Here is a 19,612-nt window from a genome sequence, read left to right as displayed (position 1 = left end):
TCCTGGCTTCTTTGCTGCTGGCTCCTGTGCTAGGCTTAGTGTGGCCTTGGGGTGAGCTGCTGTGCAATGTCACCTTTAAGGAGTACATCTGGTCACCCCAGGTCGCCTCCCCCATTCAGCTCCTCTCCCTTGCTCTTCCTCCCTTTTTCTTCTCCATGTTAAAAAAAACCCCAAAAAACAGTAGTTTAGTTCCTGTCTGAATGCCTGCTTGCTCATTTCTTTTCATCAGATATTGGGAGCATAGAGAATGACTGAAGTAATGTAGTTCAGTTTGCTCTTCTGGTGTTTCACTCTCTTGTGGTGGACAAGCCTGTGTGGGTTCTGTCCGACAACATGACGGAAGAAGTGTACAGGATTATCTGAGCAGGCATGCCATAGACCAGGGGGAATGAACTGGCAGAGTTGGGGTTCCAACTGATCGCCCGCAAGTGAAGGATGCCGGTCATGGCTCAGTGCAATTCCAAAGTGCCTTGATTTTTCAGCAGAGAGTATGGATCAGAAGGTGTTGATGCACTCTTCAGCCATGGCCAGTGGAAATCCTTCTTTACATGTTCCCTCCGTGGCCCAAGATAGGCAGGGTTCTCCACAGGATGTAGTTCCCATGAGGAGTTTAAATGCTAGGCTGCACAGATGGTAGATAGATTCACCCAGCGGGGTTATCCCCGTAAGGTGTTGAGGAAAGCCACTAAAAGAGCATTCAACTTTCAAAATGAATGGTGTCAATCTGGAAGGCAGAAAGTTGAATTGGCCCCTCTCACTTGTGTTCTTCCATACACTCATTTGTCCAATAAGATCATTCAGATTATTAAAAAACATTGGTCTATGCTCAGTATTCATGAAGTGTTTAAAAACAGTCCGCGGTTTGCCTTTTTGAGAGGTGCTAATTTAGGTGAGCGTTTGAGTTTTGATAGATACAAGACACAAGAGTTTGAGGGTCATAATGTGGGGCATAAAAAGTATGTGGTCACTGTGTGTATTGTAAATTTGCAATGCAAGTTCGGTCGATTGATATTCCCCACACTAATGATAAAGAATATAAATTAAGGGAACCTTCTGATTGCAATACTAACAGCTGTTTTTGTGGGATTCAATGTCCTTGTAAGCTATGGTATATTGGGCAAACGAGTCAGAAAATTAAATTACGTATTGCCCAACATCTTAGCAGTTTACGTACTGGCCGCAGGGAGGCTCCGATAGTGTCTCATTGGCAGCTTAAGGGTCATATGTTAGAGGATTTACGTTTTGTCGTATTGAATCAGGTGAAATCTGATAGAGGAGGGAATATCTCATGTATATTGTTACGTAAAGAGCAACAGGTAATTTTTAGGTGGGGTACGGTCACTCTGAAAGGTCTTAACAAGGAAATTGAATGGTTAAGCCTTTAAATGGTGATGGTAAAATACTGCGTCCAGACTAAGCCAATGCGCATGTGTGGGCGTCCTGTGTGACGACCCGGTGAGCGACTGGTTTGTTTTGGGATCCCAACTGCCTGCGATAGCTGGTAAGCACGATTTTAATTGTTTATAAGCTGGTATAAGTGTATCAGGAATTTAATAGTGTATTGTTGTCCATTCAGATTTTGACCCCTGAAGACGCTCGGAAGAGCGAAACACGTGCGTGTAGGGTCCTATTGATGAAGAAATGCATCGCTATAAAGTTAAAACCTGTGACACTTTCAGTTGAAAAGTTCAGAGATATTCTGACAGTATGGTCTGTCACTGTATATGCAGCGGAGGAATGAGTTATGGACTATACGATCTGATCTGTTTTTTGGAGGATATTAAAGGAGAACACCGGGGATTCAGTGAAGTAATGTGGATGGATTACAGCTGTTTGAACATGGCATCTATGCTACATTGAGTGGACTGTTGGTCATATATATATGAAAAGGTTTTGGATTGGCCAATGCGTATCTTGGTGAATATTTGTCATCAAGTGAAAGAACTTTGATCATAAGATTTAGGTACACGCAGCTAAAAAGTATACTAGGCTATAGTATGGCCACTGTTTGATTATATGCTCACTTTGATCCCTGATGCTAATTGTGTATTTTGTTTGTGTGATAATTTTATAGAAGTGCATATTATGTGTGAAGTGGAGTGAATGTAGTATGATGGAGAGTGTTTGGGTTGTAATGTAGATTTTATGATAAGTTAATGGACAATGAAGTGAAATGTTAAGTGTAATTTTTGAATAAAGATTTGATAATAAATAACGGTTGTTTTGGAAAGTGTGTGTATATATATAATATGAAAATGCATTTAAATCTGATTGATGAGAAATGGTCATTTCAGAGTTTTGAGGTGGCTATCCCCATAAACCTATCCATAAAACTAAACCAATGAGAGTTGTAAAAGATTTTTTAAAAATGAATCATAATAAAAAATTTTAGTTTGTATAAGTATTAGTGCTTGAAAATTGATTTGAACAGGGGAGCATGCATCACTGGGTTTATAGGGTAAAAAAACAAATCAGAAAACCGAAACCTTCAAACTATATGCTGCCCAGAGTGTTTATGATCAAGAAAACATCTAGACATAAAAAAGACAGTCTAAAAAGTCTCACCCTTCTCTAAGAATACAAACTGCTGAAGCATATTTTAAACATCTGTATACAACACAAGAAAATTTGGATGCAAAAATTTATAAAGTACACATAAGACACAGAAGATTAAAAAACTGATCGTACATATAATACTAATAGAGTTAATCAAACACTGTATATTACCTGTCTGACCTCAAAATGGGCTAAAAAGATTGGTGCTCCCAATCTAGATCAGTATTAGAAATGCCATGCTTATAAAGGTAAGAACAATTTACAATTACATGCTAAAGAAAAATCAAAACTAGAAGAAAATGCCATCTCATCTTATTTCTTGAAAGTAAATGAGACTCCAGAGCAAAACTTAACCTAATGCTGCTGTCACATTGAGGGGGTCTTTTACTTAGTGCATGTTCTGTAGCAGGGCCCATAGGAATAAAATGAGTAAGTCCCGCCCTCCATCCCCCCACTTCACTGAATAATACTAGCTAAGACAGCTGAAGGGAAGAAGTAGCAGGTATGCACGAGGGAGCTCCCATGCATATTCAGGAATATATTAAAAGCTGTCCTTGGGCGAGAAGAGGGTAAAAGCCGTGTCAGTACTGTCGGGATAACGTCACCGGTAGTAGGACTGTATTTTCTGTTGTCTACCAAGAAACTTTGTTACGGGTAAGCAGTTTCACTTTCTACTCTTTCATTGGATAGGTATTTGCTTCCATATGAATGATTGGATAGATATGGACACATTTTGTGTAATTCCTGTTAGTTTTCCCTGTGTTGAAAACATAAAAAGAAGGCAGTAAAGCCAAAGTCAGAGATATTTTCAAGTCCTGTCAGGTTCTTTAACTTTAACTTTTAATCTTGAATTGCTATATTATGAAAGCATTACTGTATGCAACAAATGTTTCCAATTGAATTGCTGTTAAGATAAACTTCTTGACATTTTCTGTGTTCTCTTGATAAAAGGGTATTTATCGTGTGAATGGAGCGAAATCAAGAGTGGAAAAGCTTTGTCAAGCCTTTGAAAATGGAAAGGATTTGGTGGAGTTGTCGGATATCTATGCACATGATATCAGTAATGTACTAAAATTATACCTCCGTCAGGTATGCACTCTCAGTACTCTTTTACAGACAGAAAGGGAAAAGTATTTGCGTCTTATGAGACTTGTGAACTCATGGCCAAACAGAATCTACAATTTAACATGATCAGCTGAATGTAAAAACTAATTAAGATTCTACTGTGAGTGTTCTGTTTTCTACACATGTGATTAATGTTTTCTAAGGCATTTCTGACGTTTTCATAAAGTTTGGAAATTAAATCATTAAATAGAAAATATGTACAAGCACTCCTCCAATTTGATTCTTAAAAAAAAAAAAATAAAATAAAGCAGGGTCAAGAATCAGCCTGAATTTTTTGAGACTGTGATATTTTGTTTGATTCTATTGATATTAACAAGAATGAATTAAGATTAGAAAGGTTCTTTTGAGGGTGCTGCCCTCACAGTGAGAGTGAGTTTGGGGATCTGATAGCATTATGGACAGAATAAATTACCTTTAATATTTGTGGCTAGGGCTATTACAATGCTTCATACAAGTGCTGGTAGAATTGAATGCCAAAAAATAATGCTGTCCTTGTCACTTGCATATTGTAACATGCAAATGCTGGACCTTATTTGAGAAGAGCCAGATGTAATCTTGTCACTAAAAGCCTCTGTCTGCAAGGTGTTTTTCTTTTGTTTTACATTTCTAAAGTTTTCCAACCCTCCCCCTCCCACCCCCCAAAGAAAAAAAAATTTTCACTTGACAGAGAAAATAAAGGGAAGAAATTAAAACGTGGACCATATATATATTTCAAATTTTTATTTTCAGCTCCCAGAGCCGTTGATTTTATTCCGTCTTTATAATGAATTTATTGGGCTTGCAAAAGAGAGTCAACAAGTCAATGAAGAATTGAACCCAAAGAAAGCCAGTCCCAGGGCACAGAAAAGACAGCTGTCATGCATTGAAATGAACAGGATCATCATTAAAATAAGAGACCTCCTGAAGCAACTGTCTGTACCCAGCTATAATACACTTCAGTACCTCATAGGACATCTTCACAGGTAAGAAACTGAACTGAGGGAATTGATTGGTTCAGTGGATTGGTACCAGGTTACTGATTCAGATGTCAGTAATCATTAAGCATTCTTATTAACATACATCCAGTAGCTTTAAAGATGAGTTAGTAGTCTCTTTATCCTAATGGGCAGGTGTCCACATTGGTTTGAAAAACATTAGGTATAACATATAGTACATTTTCTCCATTTTTGCAGGTATTCTTTACATGCTGTGTTGCTCCTTCTCCAGGTCACACCTTTTCATTCCCCAGGTGATCCTGTTTTCATTCCCTGTTTTTTTCCCCATCCTTATTCTTTCTGTTGTGAATTGGAGCAGACAGGAGGAGGAACATTGTGGTGCCCTTTGCTACATCCTCCTCCTGCAGCTGAGGTTTGCTGGCACTTTGAACCTCATGGGACACTATATAATGGCACATTTCTAAGTGCCAGTTTAATGCAATTGAGAGGAAATGACAGCCTGAGCCACCTCCCCTCCTCTTCCTGTTTACCTGATCAGAGATGGGGGTTTGTGTTTAGGAAACAATCTTATTCCTTATCGTTCTTCCAGACTGGCCCAGGCTAATGGGTTATGCACTGAGAAGTCTAGAATTCTAAATGAGCCTATAACTGCCCAGTGCAGTACCTCTGAGTCATCATTTCTCAGTCTCCGTCTCCAGCAGGTGGTGGATGGTAGGCTTTTGCAGTCCAGTCAGTATGTAGGTCTTGGGCAAATATCTCATGTTCTTGAATATTGTCTTCTTTTCCCTTTGGTCCTTAGCTTTTTAAAAAAGAGAGAGAGAGAATTTTTCTACTCTTGGACCTGGAGCAATGCTAGTGTCTGGACAAGAGATGAGGCCCATGGAGGTTTCTTGTGCCTCAAGGGGTGTTACACGCAGACAGCTAGGTCCCTCCTCCATCTCCCCAGCTTGTCCTGGAATTTCCCATCCATCTTGGGAGGAAGGGCAGAATTGCTTGTGCTTTGGTTCTGTCTATTTCAGTGGAGGAAGAGAGGCACGAGTTTCTTTAGGGACTAGTCTTGCTTTACAAAAGAGAAAACAAGCTTTGCTTCTCGTAGCGCGTGTCTAAAATTTGGCTGTCCTTAGGAGGCTGTAATTTTATTGATTCTGCTGTGTGTCTGGCTTTTTGTCAGTCCTAGTACAGGGTTTGGTGCTGTTTTTTTCTAGGCAGTGTGTGAGCTGGGTGAAGCTATGAGTACCGACAGGCAAGTATTCAGCCTGTCAACACCTGTGACTTGATGTGGTAGGATTCTGCAGATATTCCAGGGGCGTTAAGGCAGCCGTTCAGCGTGCAGGAACATTTTCGGTTTCTTTTCCGGGACAGGAGACCCGTGAGGAGTTGGATTCCACAGGCCTTTGGCATCTTCCTGACATGGAAATAGTCCCGGTGGTGGCAGGAACCGCTGCCGTTTTGGTTTCCTTCTCAGCCCAGGATCAGCCCCCACAGCTGGAGGCAGTGTTCCCTCTCACTGGTCTGTTGAGCAATACAATTCAGAGAGAGGCATTGGGGTTTTATTCTAGCTACTAGTAAAAAAGGCCCGTTTCTGTTGTGAAGGAAATGGGAGCTAGCAATGCTTCCTCCCCCCTGCGCATCACGCAAGCCCCTTCCCTGGGCACATGAACCCCCCCTGCCACCCGCAACCCCCAATAGTAACGGTGTGAGGCCGCTGCTGCTTCTCCTGTTGAGCAGCAGCAGCGGCGGGAAAAAAGGACAAAAATGGGGGGGGGGGGGGGGGGGGGGGGAACCAACCTGAAAAATGCGGCTCCGTAGACAGCCATCTGCCATTGGCTGTCGTCTCTTTAGCCGGTCTTCCTCTCCCCTTTGACATCGCAGCACTCCTCCGGGGTCGTCCTCCAGGGGCAGAGCCGTGCAGGGGAGGAGCGGCTGCACAGTCGACAGGCAATGGCAGATGGCTGTCTACGTAGGCGCGTTTTGCAGTGTGTTTTTTTTTTTTGGGGGGGGGGGGGGGGGTTCTTTCTTTTTGTACCGGCCAGTGGGGGTTGCGGGTGGCGAGGGCCGGACTTGGAGAGGACAGGGAGGGCGGCAGCGGGTTTCCCAGGGCGGTTAGGGTGTGCAGGTGGTTCGGAACTCCGAGGTTGGCAGCCAGTGTGGAGCGATTCTTAGGCAGGGGGGGGAGTAGGGAAACACGCTCCGTGTGTTTCCCTACTCCTCCCCCTGGCTGCTAGTCCTCCTCCTGGCTGTGTCGCTGTTTGCTGCTGACGTCAGTTTGATCTACTCCATGAAGCAGACCACATCCGGCGGAATCCACGGTTCCAGGCAGCCTCAGAACGTTGGAGGTGAGAATTATTATATAGGATATACAAGGCCGTTTGTATGAGGAAAGTTGGGAAACTGCCAAGTACGTCTGAGGAGAGGAACAAGCTCTGAACAAAAATTCTCTAGATTTTAGAGAGTTTTCTGGGAAGAAGACTGGATGGATGACCTGTTCCCAGGTGAGGATTCTTCAGTGATCTATATTTTTCTCAAAACTAGATGGATGAGTTGAGGTTGCAGGGTGGGAGATTTTAGGAGCAATGTCAGGAACTACTTTTTAACAGAAAGGGTGATGGATTCCTGGAATACCATCCTGCTGGAGATTTTGAAAACAAAAAAGGTGATGGAATTCAAGAATACTTGGGATAAACTCAAAGGAATGCTCTATAGAAAAAGGATGGAATTCAATTAAAGCTAAACTTAAATGACCTCATAACTGGCGTGAGCTTTGACGGCAGCGTCAGAAATTGAGAAGCAAGACCAATGCCAGGCAAACTTCTATGGTCTAGGTCCTGTAAATGGCAAAATCAGATCAGGGTCAAGGCTGATTGGGCTTCGACAGCAACTCCAGTAGTTGGGAAGTAGGACCATTGCCAGGCAGACCTCTATGGTCTTTGTGCCAAATTGGCAGAGAGAGATGAAGATTAAGTATACCAGTGTTTAATCATGAAGTGGAACCTATTCAGAGTACCAGATTAAACTCTGGCCACCTTGTTGGGCAGACTGGATGGACTGTGCAGGTCTTTATCTGCTGATATTTATTATGTTACTGTGAGCTGCAGAAACTTATAGCACAGATATCTTTGGTTTTGAATTTTGAGGAAGATTTCATTTCAGTGGAATCCTGCAGAGCAGATCCTTTGTTAAAAGGCATTTGCAAGCCCACCAAGTCCTTTCCAGTTCATCAGGATTTCATGGAAGTGATTAAGACACACTGAAATTCCCTGGGTGCGTCATTCAGAGTGGCACCCACCATGATTAGACTTTATCCAAACCCGGAACAGGATAGATAAACCTTAAGTCCTCCTACAGTAGATGCTGTAGTTTTTGCAATCACTAAGAAGACTACCATTCCTGTGGATAGGGGTTCGACTCTGAATAATCCTCAAAACCATAGAATGGACTCCTTGCTAGACAGTGTTTTGATGTATCAGCCTTTGCTGTTCAGGTGGCAAGTTGCAGAAGTCTAATGGCTAGATCCTGTTTTATTTGTTGGTTGGAGAAGATTGACAATTGGTCGCGGTGGACTAGGAAACTGCTAAAATTGATATGGGATCCTCTTTTTTGGTGAACACACTCTGATTTGCTTTGGGCTTCAGCCAAATCCATTGCACTCATTGTGGCAACTTGAAGGTACCTGGCTGGTCAGTGGATCTCACGTCAAAGTTGAAACTGAGCAGGTTTCCCTTTGGTGCGAGGCTTCATAAATTGCCCTGGAAGGGTCAGTGGCAGTCGGCATGGTAGGCTTTTCCAGAGGTTTCAGTCCTTTCATGCATGCCTCCATAGAGGCGAAGACTGTGGTTCTATGGAACAGGATTGTGGGGCCCAATGAAGTTGTCGAGGCTCATTCTCTGGTGGCTATGGGAACTTGGTTTTGAGTCTTTCATCAGAGATGGGACCAGATTACTCCAGACCAGTGGGTTCTTGAAGTCTCCAGAATTTGCAACTTCCTGGAGCCACCTTTAAGTTCTAGGTGGCAAACAAGGGCCGTCAGGGAGACTTTACAAAGGCTGATCCTCCTGAAGGCAGTGCGTCCTGTTCCATTCGAGGAGAGGGTCCCCCGGTCAATATTCCATTTATGTTGTGGTGACCAAAAAAAAATGAATGTTTTTCTTCCCATTCTGTATTTGAAAATGGTGAATCTGGCCCTAAAGGCTTCCAGTTTTCGCATGAAGATGCTTCACGCCATTATTGTGTCAGAAGATGGGGGGGCGTTCCTTGCATGTCTGGATGTAACAAAGTCCTATCTTCACATTGATCCACCAAGGGACACCAGAGGTTTCTCGCTTTGCAGTTTTAGAACAGCTTTACCATTTTTGTGCACATCCCTTTTGGCCTGTATACAGCTCCCCTTACGTTTTCCAAGGTGATTGTGATTATGACAACAGCCCAGCAAAAAGAGGGCATCCTGGAGAGTGAGTCACTGCTCTGGTGGTGCAATTTTTGGAGTTCCTGAGTTGGGTCTTCAGCCTGTCCAAGAACTTAGTATACCTGGGTGTCTGGTTTGACACGCGTCTGGGATGAGTTTTTCAGCTTGGAAAGGAGAGGTCTGAGGGGGGATATGATAAAGAACTAAAAAAAATACTGAGTGGTGTAAAATGTGTAAATATAAATCAATTTTTTACTCTTTTTCAAAAAGTAGAAAGATTAAGGGACACTCAAAGAAATTACATGGTACTACTTTTAAAACGAACAGGTGTTAATATTTTTTCACTCAACGAATAGTTAAGCTCTGGAACTCATTGCCAGAGGATGTGGTATCAGCGGTTAGTGTATCTGGGTTTAAAAAAAAGTGTGGACAAGTTCCTGGAGGAAAAGTCCATTGTCTGCTATTGAGATAGACATTGGGGAAAGCCACTTCTTGTCCCTGGGATCAGTAGCATGAATCTTGCTACTATTTCGGATTCTGTCAGGAATTTGCAACCCGAATTGGCCACTGTTGGAAACAGGATACTGGGCTAAATGGACCGTTAGTTTGATCCACTGTTAAGATCATCTTTTCATTTTAATCGGAGAACACAAGAAGGGTGACCACTATTGGTAGGTGGATTAAGGAGATTATTGCTTCAACCTATATTTTGCAAGGACAGCCAGCCTCAGAGGTTTTTAAGGCTCATTCCAGTAGAGGTCATGTGGCCTCATGGGTGAAGAACTCTGTTTATGCCTCTGGCAATTTTTAGGGCAGCCCTCTGGTCCTCGCACCATTCCTTTATTCAGCATTATCTGGATGTCCAAGCTCAACAAGATGTGCCTTTTGGAGCTTGAATTTTATCTGCAGGATTTGTAGGGTCCCACCCCTAAAGGTCACTGCTTTGGTACTTCCCATCAAGGTCTAGGCCGGTCTAGAGGGATGATGAGGAAGAAGAAATTAGGCCTTACCTGCTGATTTTGCTTTCCTATAGTCCTTCCAGACTGGCCCAAAACCCACCCAGTATGGTTTCTGATTTTAAGAGTCCAGTCTTTCATTTTTCCAGACGATCTTGGTACAGCAGCTTGGTAGCAGATAGATTTTTCTCTTGTAGACAGTGCTGTGAGGCATAGTTTTTGTTTTAAGTGATGATGTTGGTTGTTTAAACGTATTTTAAAAAAACATAAGTGAGCAAGGTTCATTCAGCATAAGCACAATTCAAAGAAGGGTGTTGAGAAGAAATTTCTGGAGGTTTTTTTTGGATCTGTTTTGGGACGGAAATACTAACTGAGAAGGACTGCACAGGACCCAGTTATAGGCTCATTTAGAATTCTCAGAATTCACCTGCTGGTGAGTGCATAACCTATCATTCTGGGCCAGTCTAGAGGAACTAAAGGAAAGCAAATTAGCAGGTAAGACCTAATTTCTCCATCCTTGACCCAGAAGGGTAAGTTATGCCATGCTGCCTCATTCTGCCTCTTTTGCCAGGCCCAAATTGAGGCCAGGCATGATCTGTTGCTAGGGGCAGCCCTGAAACACTGTTATCTTGTTGAGTTTCACAGTGCAGTGATGTGAAAAAAGTATCCCCCCCTCCCAATTTCCCCTATCATTACATATATGTCACATTGAATGGTTTCTGATCTGTAAACAAAATATAATATTAGACAAAAACCACCTGACTAAACACATAACACAGTTTTAAAATTACTACTTTTTTAAGGAACAAAATTATCTAATATCCATATCATCCATGTGAAAAAGTAACTGCCTCCTAAACTTAATAACTGGTTGCACTATCTTTAGCAGCAATAATTACAACCAAATGTTTCCTTTAATTTTATATCAGTCTTTCACATCAATATTGAGGAGTCTTAGCCCACTCTTCTTTGTAGAACTGCTTTAATTCAGATACATTCATAGGTTTTCATACATGAACTGTTCCATTTCAGGTCCTTCCATGGTATCTCTGTTGGGTTCAAGTCAAGACTTTGACTAGGACAGTCCAAAACTTTAACTGTTTCTTCTCAGCCATTCAAATGTACACTTGTTTTTGTGTTTTGAGTCACTATCGTGCTGCATAGCCTAAATTACTCTTCAGGTTCAGTTCACAGACAGATGACTGGACATCCTCCTTAATAATTTTCTGGTACAGTGTAGAGTCCATGGCTTCTTCAATAATGGCATGTATTCCAGGTCCTGAGGCAGCAAAGCATCCCTACACCATCACCTCCATGTTTGACTATTGGTATGATGATCTTACTGTGGACTGCTGTATTTGCTTTATACCAGATATAATGGGCCCTATGTTGTCTACCCATAGGACATCCAAAAAGGCTTGGGAATCATCCAGGTTTGTGTTTGCAAATGTCAAACGAGCACAGATGTTACTCTTAGATAGCAGCAGTTTCCACTTTGCCTCTCTCCTGTGAATCCAATTTTTGCTGAGTTTTCTTATTGTGGAATTATGAACACTGAGGCCAAAATTTAAAACTAATATGAAGGGTGCAACCCTTATAGAAATGTGAGAAACATACACAGTTTGTGTTTTGCTTGTTCTGTTAGGAAGTTGATAAATGCTGTTGATACTGAATTCGGTAAAAGGTTGGGGCAGAAATGAAATAAGGAATATCGTTTTCAGTTGTTTTAAAGAGCTTTGCACATTATTTTTACTATAGCAATGTATTAATAAATTGATGAGGTTTTGTTTGTTTTTTTTGTCTCAGAGTTGCACAACAAGCAGATGAAAACAAAATGTCAGCCAGCAACCTTGGTATAATATTTGGACCAACTCTAATCAGACCACGACAGACTGATGCCACCATTTCTCTTTCATCTCTTGTGGACTATCCATACCAGGCTAGGGTAGTGGAGCTTCTCATAACTTACTATGATAAAATATTTGATGTTTTTTTGGATCCCCTATCTACTTCTCAGTCCAATGAAAGCTGCTCCTTTGGAATTGTTTTTCCAGCAGAAGAGAGAATGCCACAGCAAATAAGGAAGCTCCCATCAGTCATTGCTAGCAAGGAAGTAAGTATTACCATAGAATTGTTTTAGCTGTTCCTGTTTATAGATGTGAAATATATATTCCTTATTTCTCTGTGTTTGAGCTTTCATTTACAAACTCTTTCCCATTTTTCCAATGACAGGATATTTTGGTATCTATAAACGAGAGTGCAATATCGGAAAATGATTTACTGTTTCAAGGACTGGAAGACAGAGAAATCACAGATGAATTATGTGTAACCGGTTAGTGTCACTTTACAGACTATCTTTAACAAACACATTAAGTAATCCCACATTGTAAACATCTGGTAGTGATGATAAACTGTGTGCATTGTAGTAATAAAGCAGATATGTATTTTATAATTAAATGATAAAATTCAGGTCTTCAATAAATATACATACTAGAGTTAATTACAGCAAAGTATGTAAAGATGTTTGTCAGTTAAGTTCTTTGGAATTTATTTTTAATCTAGTTATTCTCAGTGTGCATTAGGCTGCAACTCCCCTTTTAATTATCTTGTTTCTTTATATTGTTGTGATATTATATAGGTATTAAAAACTTTACAAGCAAGTAAATTGCTTTGTGTGACTTCCTTGCGCTTTTGACCTATTAAGCAGCTTGGTGATTATTTGTGCTGCTAAAACCTCAACATGTGCACTGAACTTTTTAACACATCACATTTTGAAAGTTGGTATATGATTTAATGGTACATAATTGAGTACTATGAATGTGTCCCTATAACGTAATGATTTGCACCTGTGTATTGTAAATGTATACATGAATTATTTATGCATATACTATAACTCAATGAATATGCTTGGTGGTGTGGAGATAGGAACAAATTCTAAATACAAAAGCTTCCACTTTACAGCTCTTCTACACTACGTCAGCTAAACTTCCTCTAGTAGTTTCAGAGGAAGTTTAGCTGACGTAGTGTAGAAGAGCTGTAATTACCTGAGACCCTGAAGAAGCAGCGAAACACTGGCCAACGTCGGCTCAGAGTAACTAAGCGGGGAACAGCGCAGCATGAAGCAGCAGTAATATTGAACACCAAGCAATAAGCTAAGTGTATTGCATTATATATTAAGTATGTTCTAGAAATTAATATGTTTTTTCATAAAAATTCTTGATTTCAAAAAAAAAATAAAATTTATTAGACAATTGCGGCCCATTAAGAATTTTTGGGGCCGCCCATAAGGGGTTTTTGCCTATGATGAAGAGTATACTTATAACTCAGAAAGCCTGACAGATTAACATAATATCTTCTGCATAGCTTTCAACTTTAGGTGTTGAAAGATAAATCAGTCTTGAAAGTAAATAATCTTTGCTTGAATCCTCGTGACAGCACATGTCTGCGTTTTCTTAACAGCTGTTTGGCTAAATTTAACTTTTATATTCATGGAATGTGGTGACATACACAGTATCCTGGAGTGAAGAAGTTTAACATTTTTCATTTGTTTCATTCCCAGAACATGTGACACCTTCACATGAGGAAGAATCTGTGATGAAAAATTCCCCATCCAAGCCTATTACATTTGCTTTAGATGTTGAAGCTGCTACTCGAAAGGAGACCGGTTAGAATCTCTTTTTTTAGTACCTATGTTTTGTGGATTTTAGAAGGACTCCTTAGTCTGTCATAAGCTAGTTACCATATAGTAACATAAAACCAGTGAAAGTTGTAGGTGATGTTTTGTGGATTTTAGAAGGACTCCTTAGTCTGTCATAAGCTGTTATGATTCTGCCGGTTTGGCTGAGGGGGAGGGGGGACGTCTCTTCTGATTGGCTGCCAGGGGTTGTGCTGACGTCAGGGGATAGTACTTTAGCCTGCTGCTGAGGAGTTTCTCTGCTTTTGCGTTACTTCTTGGTAGTAACAGGAAAGCCTGATAGGTTTCTCTCAGAATGTGCTCTAGGTTCTGACAGGGATCTGTGTTGATTTAGAGTATTCTTTTCCTTCCCTCTGGGTTAGCTGCTGCTGTGTGTGTGTGTGTGTGTGTGTGTGCGTGTAGCTCTGTAATCAGGGTCAGCTGCTCGGTTGTTTAGTGGGGGCTGGGCATTGCTCAGCCTCCGGGGGGCTCTGGGCTGAGTGAGAGCGTTCTCCTTTGTTTGTTTGTTTTAAGGATTTCTCTTCCCAGTGTCCCGGCCTGCTGGCTCAGTGAGTTTAACCCTTTGTGTACTGTGTGTATTGTATTCCTGCCTCTGCCAGTGTGTTTGTTGGACGGGCCCCACTCCCTCTCGGGAGGGAAAGCGTTCTCTCTGATTGATTGTTGATTTATGGCACTCTCTCTCTGCTGGCTCTACAAGCTTAACCCTTTGTGTTCTGTGTGCCTCTGTCTACAGTGGGTTTGAGGCAAGGGCTTTCTGCCTTCCTTTTGTGTTTGGTTCCTCTGGCTTCTGCCTGGGGCTCCTACCCTGGGGGGGGGGGGGGGGGGGGGGGTTGCTGTGTTAGTTCCCCTGTCCTGCGCTAGTCCCCTGTGTGGGCGTGGCCCGCTCTGGTCCTTTGTTTCCCTCTCTGCCCTATTGCTGGTGTTCAGCGCGTGTCTGGCATCTTGGGGCCCTCTGGGTTCTTTCACCCCTCCCTGTGTGTGATTGGGTTCCAGTTCAGCCGTGAGGCTCGCACGAGTGGCTCTGTCTGCGTGGGTTCCGGTTCGGCCGCGAGGCCCGCCTGTATGCCTATTTCCCTTCTTCCTGAGGGACTGGGGGGAGGGGTAGCTTAGGGGGTATTGTGTAGCTGGGGTGTGCGGTGGTGGGTCGGTCTCCCCTTGGCCTGGGTCGGCGCCCTGCTGGCCTCGGCCAGGGCCCAAGGGCTCACGACCAACCCAACGGATTACAGAACGCAAAAGCCATGAGCTCGACCGATCCATCCCCCATGCAGCTGCTCCAGCAATTGCATGCTCAGCTACAACAGGTATCGGGAATCGTGAACGCACTGTCTCAACGGGTAGACACGCTGACTGTCACAGGGGCTGCGGAGGGCCCGCCAGCAGCTACTCCGCCGGGTTCCCACGCATGCGGCCGAGGGATTCGGGTGGCTACGCCCCCGAGGTATGAGGGCGACAGTAAGACCTGCCGGGGGTTCCTCAATCAATGCCAAATTGTCTTCGAGTTGCAGGCCCGGGATTTTCCTTCGGATCGGGCGAAGGTGCCTTATATTATCTCTCTACTGGCAGGCCCCGCTCTGGCCTGGGCCTCGCCCTTATGGGAGAAGAAGGATCCCCTCCTGGATAATTTGGCAGAGTTCTTGAAACAATTTCGGGTCATCTTTGAGGAACCCGGGAAGCCCTCTTCGGCGGCGACTCAGCTGTTGAACCTACATCAGGGGCGACTCTCTCTGGGTGAGTACGCCATCCAGTTTCGGACTTTGGCCGCGGAGCTAGGTTGGGATAACCCAAGCCTGACTGCGGTATTCTGGCATGGGGTCTCGGCCAACATTAAGGACGAACTCACAGGCCGGGAGCTGCCCTCAGATCTGAACGACCTCATCCGTCTCTGCACCCAGGTGGACATCCGGTTCAGGGAGCGGGCCTGTGAACGTCGCGCTGGTCAGCAGGTTGCAGGGGCTCACTCGAGGAGCTCGCACAAGAGCCCTGCTTCCCCGTCGCTGGGTGTGCCCAATGGGTCTGAACCTATGCAGGTTGACCGGGCGGCCCAGGAGAGACAGCGGAGACACTCTAAGGGACTGTGCCTGCATTGTGGAGTGAAGGGGCACTTTGTCCGGGAGTGCCCGAAGAGAAAGAAGTCGGGAAACCAGCAGCCCTGATACCGGCTAGGGAGACCGGGTCAGGGCCCAAGTCCTTCTCCCCTTGGATGCAGGTTTTGGTGCCAGTTCTACTGGCGATTAAGGATACCCCTTGTTTTGAGGCGCTAGTCGACTCGGGGGCGGGAGGCAACTTTATCAGCGCGGACCTGGTGCGGGTTCATCAAATTCCTACGATGGAGTTACCTCAGTCCATCACTGTCTCAGCGGCTTGGGGACTGGTTCGGGGAGTTCTTCGCTCCAGGACCGTGCCTATGACCATACGGGTAGGAGTCTTACACAAAGAAGTTATCTCCTTCTACGTCCTTCCGTCGGCCACTGAGGCCATAATCCTGGGATTACCCTGGCTTCGCCTGCATAACCCTTGTATTGATTGGGCCCGGGGTGAATTGACGGCGTGGGGCCCGGGCTGCCAGAAGGTCTGTTTGGATAAGGTCTCGCCAGCCCCAGTGACGCTTCCTTTGGATCGAGCCAATGTTATGTTACCGGGGCCCTACAGATCCTTTGGAGATGTTTTTCCCAAACAGCAAGCAGAGATTCTGCCTCCTCATCGCTCCTATGACTGTGCCATAGAGCTACTACCTGGCACTGAACCTCCCCGTGGCCGCGTATACCCCCTATCCCGGCCAGAGACGGAAGCCATGTCCCAGTATATTCGAGAGAACCTAGCTCGAGGCTTCATCCGGCCCTCTAAATCGCCCGCGGGGGGCTGGATTCTTCTTCATGGAGAAGAAGGATGGGGGGTTGCGCCCCTGTATTGACTACAGGGGACTCAATGCCATCACGCGGAAGGACAAATACCCCCTTCCCTTGATTTCTGAGATGTTTGACCGCCTCCAGGGGGCCCAGATCTTTTCCAAGCTCGATCTCAGGGGGGCCTACAACCTTGTGCGGATCAAGGAGGGGGATGAGTGGAAGACGGCGTTTAACACCCGCGACGGGCATTACGAATATCTGGTAATACCGTTTGGACTTGCTAATGCTCCAGCCGTCTTCCAAGCCTTCATGAATGACATCTTCAGGGATCTCCTGTATAAGTTTGTGATGGTCTACTTGGACGACATTTTGATTTTTTCAAGGGCTGAGGAAGAGCACCAGGAGCACGTGAAGACCGTATTGCAGCGGTTGAGGGAGAACCACCTCTATGTGAAATTGGGAAAATGTGAATTCCATCGCTCCGAACTGCTCTTCCTGGGGTACATCATTTCTAACCACGGGCTGCGTATGGACCCCAGTAAGCTGACAGCCATCCTGCACTGGCAGCAACCTACGGGGCGTAAGGCTCTACAGCGCTTCTTAGGTTTTGCAAACTACTATAGGCAGTTTATTTGGAATTACTCGTCCCTGACTGCCCCTCTTACTGCCTTGACTAAGAAGAACGCTGACGCTCGCAACTGGTCGCCTGAGGCGTGTCAGGCCTTTGAGAATCTGAAACAGGCATTTGTTGGAGCTCCAGTGTTGCGCCATCCCAACCCGACAAATAAATTTTTCGTGGAAGTGGATGCATCATCGGTTGGCGTAGGAGCAGTGCTGTCCCAGGCCCACCCCAGTGGGAAACTTCTCCCATGTGCATTCTTCTCTAAAAAGTATACCCCTGCCGAGAAGAATTATGCCATCGGGGATCAGGAGCTATTAGCCATTAAATTGGCCCTGGAAGAATGGCGTCATCTGCTGGAAGGGGCTTAGGAGCCCTTCACGGTGTTCACGGACCATAAAAACCTGACTTATTTACGAGAAGCGAGAAGGCTGAATCCTCGCCAGGCCCGGTGGGCACTATTCTTCTCCTGCTTTGATTTCATTCTGACTTATCGTCCAGCGGAGAAGAACATCAAGGCAGACGCCCTCTCCAGGTCCATGGAGGCTGACCTGGAGGAAGAACCCCTGCAGTATGTAATTAAACCCGATGTCATTGTGCCCGCAATGACGCTAGCAGTACCTGCAGGTATGACCTTTGTGCCACCCCGGCTGAGAGAAAAGACACTCCAATGGGGGCATGCCTCTCGAATGGCAGGACATCCCGGGATCCTGGGAACCAAGCGGTTCATCTCCCAGCAGTATTGGTGGCCTTCACTTGATCGGGATGTGCAGGAGTTCGTGGCTGCGTGTCCTGAGTGCGCCCAGCATAAAGCGGACCGTCGGAGAGCCCAGGGGTTGCTGATGCCTTTACCGGTACCTGAGAGACCGTGGACCCACATTGCCATGGACTTTGTTACGGATCTGCCTAACTCTGAAGGGCACACAGTTGTCTGGGTAGTGGTGGACCGGTTTTCTAAAATGGCCCACTTCATACCCATGCCTACCCTTCCTTCGGCGGTGAAGCTGGCACAGTATTTCATCAGCGCTATTTTTCGTCTCCATGGTCTGCCAGAATCTATTACCTCTGATCGAGGAGTACAGTTTGTTTCAAAGTTCTGGAGAGCCCTGAATCGGGCCCTTGAAATAAAGTTGAACTTTTCGTCGGGATATCACCCACAATCCAATGGCCAAACAGAACGAGTGAACCAATGCTTGAAGCAGTTCCTACGGATGTATGTCAATGAGCACCACAACGACTGGAGTCAGCTGCTGCCTTGGGCAGAATTCGCTCATAACAACCGAGTGAGCTCGGCCACGGGCGCTTCGCCCTTTTACATCGTATATGGACGACATCCTCGGATACCAGCCCCCTTGAAAACCAACTTGGATGTCCCGGCAGCGGCCGATGCGGTGACCTCGCTCCAAGCAATTTGGTCATCAGTTCAGAAAGCGCTGCGAGTGACCTCCGCTCGTATGAAACGCCAAGCGGATCGGTCTCGCAGAGTGGAACCGCGCTTCCAGCCTGGCGACTTGGTGTGGTTGTCCACGCGTAATCTTCGTCTGAAGATTCCCTCCTCCCGCTTTGCACCTCGATTTGTGGGCCCGTATCCCATTGTGAGGCAAGTGAATCGGGTCTGTTATCAGCTAAAGTTACCACCTACATTACGGGTACATAACACCTTTCATGTGTCCTTGCTGAAGCCTGTGATTCTGAGAAAATGGGCTTTGCCCGCGTTGCCTGCTAGTCCAGCCATCTCAGCCTCCCAGGGGGAATACGAAGTCCAGGATGTCTTGGATGCAAGGCGCTTACATAAGTACATAAGTGACATCTCCAGTATCTCATTGCGTGGAAGGGATATGGACCGGCAGACAACTCCTGGGAGGACGCTACTCATGTCCACGTGCCAGTCCTAGTCTGACGGTTCCATCGCCTTTTCCCTCACAAACCTAAACCTCGTGGACGGGGTAGGGGGGGCCCTTGAAGGGGGGGGTGATGTTATGATTCTGCCGGTTTGGCTGAGGGGGAGGGGGGACGTCTCTTCTGATTGGCTGCCAGGGGTTGTGCTGACGTCAGGGGATAGTACTTTAGCCTGCAGCTGAGGAGTTTCTCTGCTTTTGCGTTACTTCTTGGTAGTAACAGGAAAGCCTGATAGGTTTCTCTCTGAACGTGCTCTAGGTTCTGACAGGGATCTGTGTTGATTTAGAGTATTCTTTTCCTTCCCTCTGGGTTAGCTGCTGCTGTGTGTGTGTGTGTGTGCCTAGCTCTGTAATCAGGGTCAGCTGCTCGGTTGTTTAGTGGGGGCTGGGCATTGCTCAGCCTCCCGGGCTCTGGGCTGAGTGAGAGCGTTCTCCTTTGTTTGTTTGTTTTAAGGATTTCTCTTCCCAGTGTCCCGGCCTGCTGGCTCAGTGAGTTTAACCCTTTGTGTACTGTGTGTATTGTATTCCTGCCTCTGCCAGTGTGTTTGTTGGACGGGCCCCACTCCCTCTCGGGAGGGAAA

General features: G+C 45.2%; 1 protein-coding gene across 3 annotated transcripts in view; it reads left to right on the top strand.

The window, feature by feature from the left end:
- ARHGAP29 (Rho GTPase activating protein 29) overlaps nucleotides 1-19,612 on the top strand; it is a 321,071-nt gene that overhangs the window by 287,164 nt on the left and 14,295 nt on the right. For all 3 annotated transcript variants that reach the window (XM_030206020.1, XM_030206021.1, XM_030206023.1), the window contains 5 exons: nucleotides 3,508-3,645; nucleotides 4,411-4,643; nucleotides 11,781-12,087; nucleotides 12,207-12,306; nucleotides 13,534-13,638. In XM_030206020.1, coding sequence (XP_030061880.1) covers nucleotides 3,508-3,645; nucleotides 4,411-4,643; nucleotides 11,781-12,087; nucleotides 12,207-12,306; nucleotides 13,534-13,638 — 883 coding nt within the window. The remainder of the gene's footprint in view (nucleotides 1-3,507; nucleotides 3,646-4,410; nucleotides 4,644-11,780; nucleotides 12,088-12,206; nucleotides 12,307-13,533; nucleotides 13,639-19,612) is intronic.

The sequence above is a fragment of the Microcaecilia unicolor genome, chromosome 6, assembly GCF_901765095.1.
Source record: "Microcaecilia unicolor chromosome 6, aMicUni1.1, whole genome shotgun sequence".
Classification (NCBI taxonomy): domain Eukaryota; kingdom Metazoa; phylum Chordata; class Amphibia; order Gymnophiona; family Siphonopidae; genus Microcaecilia; species Microcaecilia unicolor.
This window is presented reverse-complemented; position numbering and strand designations above follow the sequence as displayed.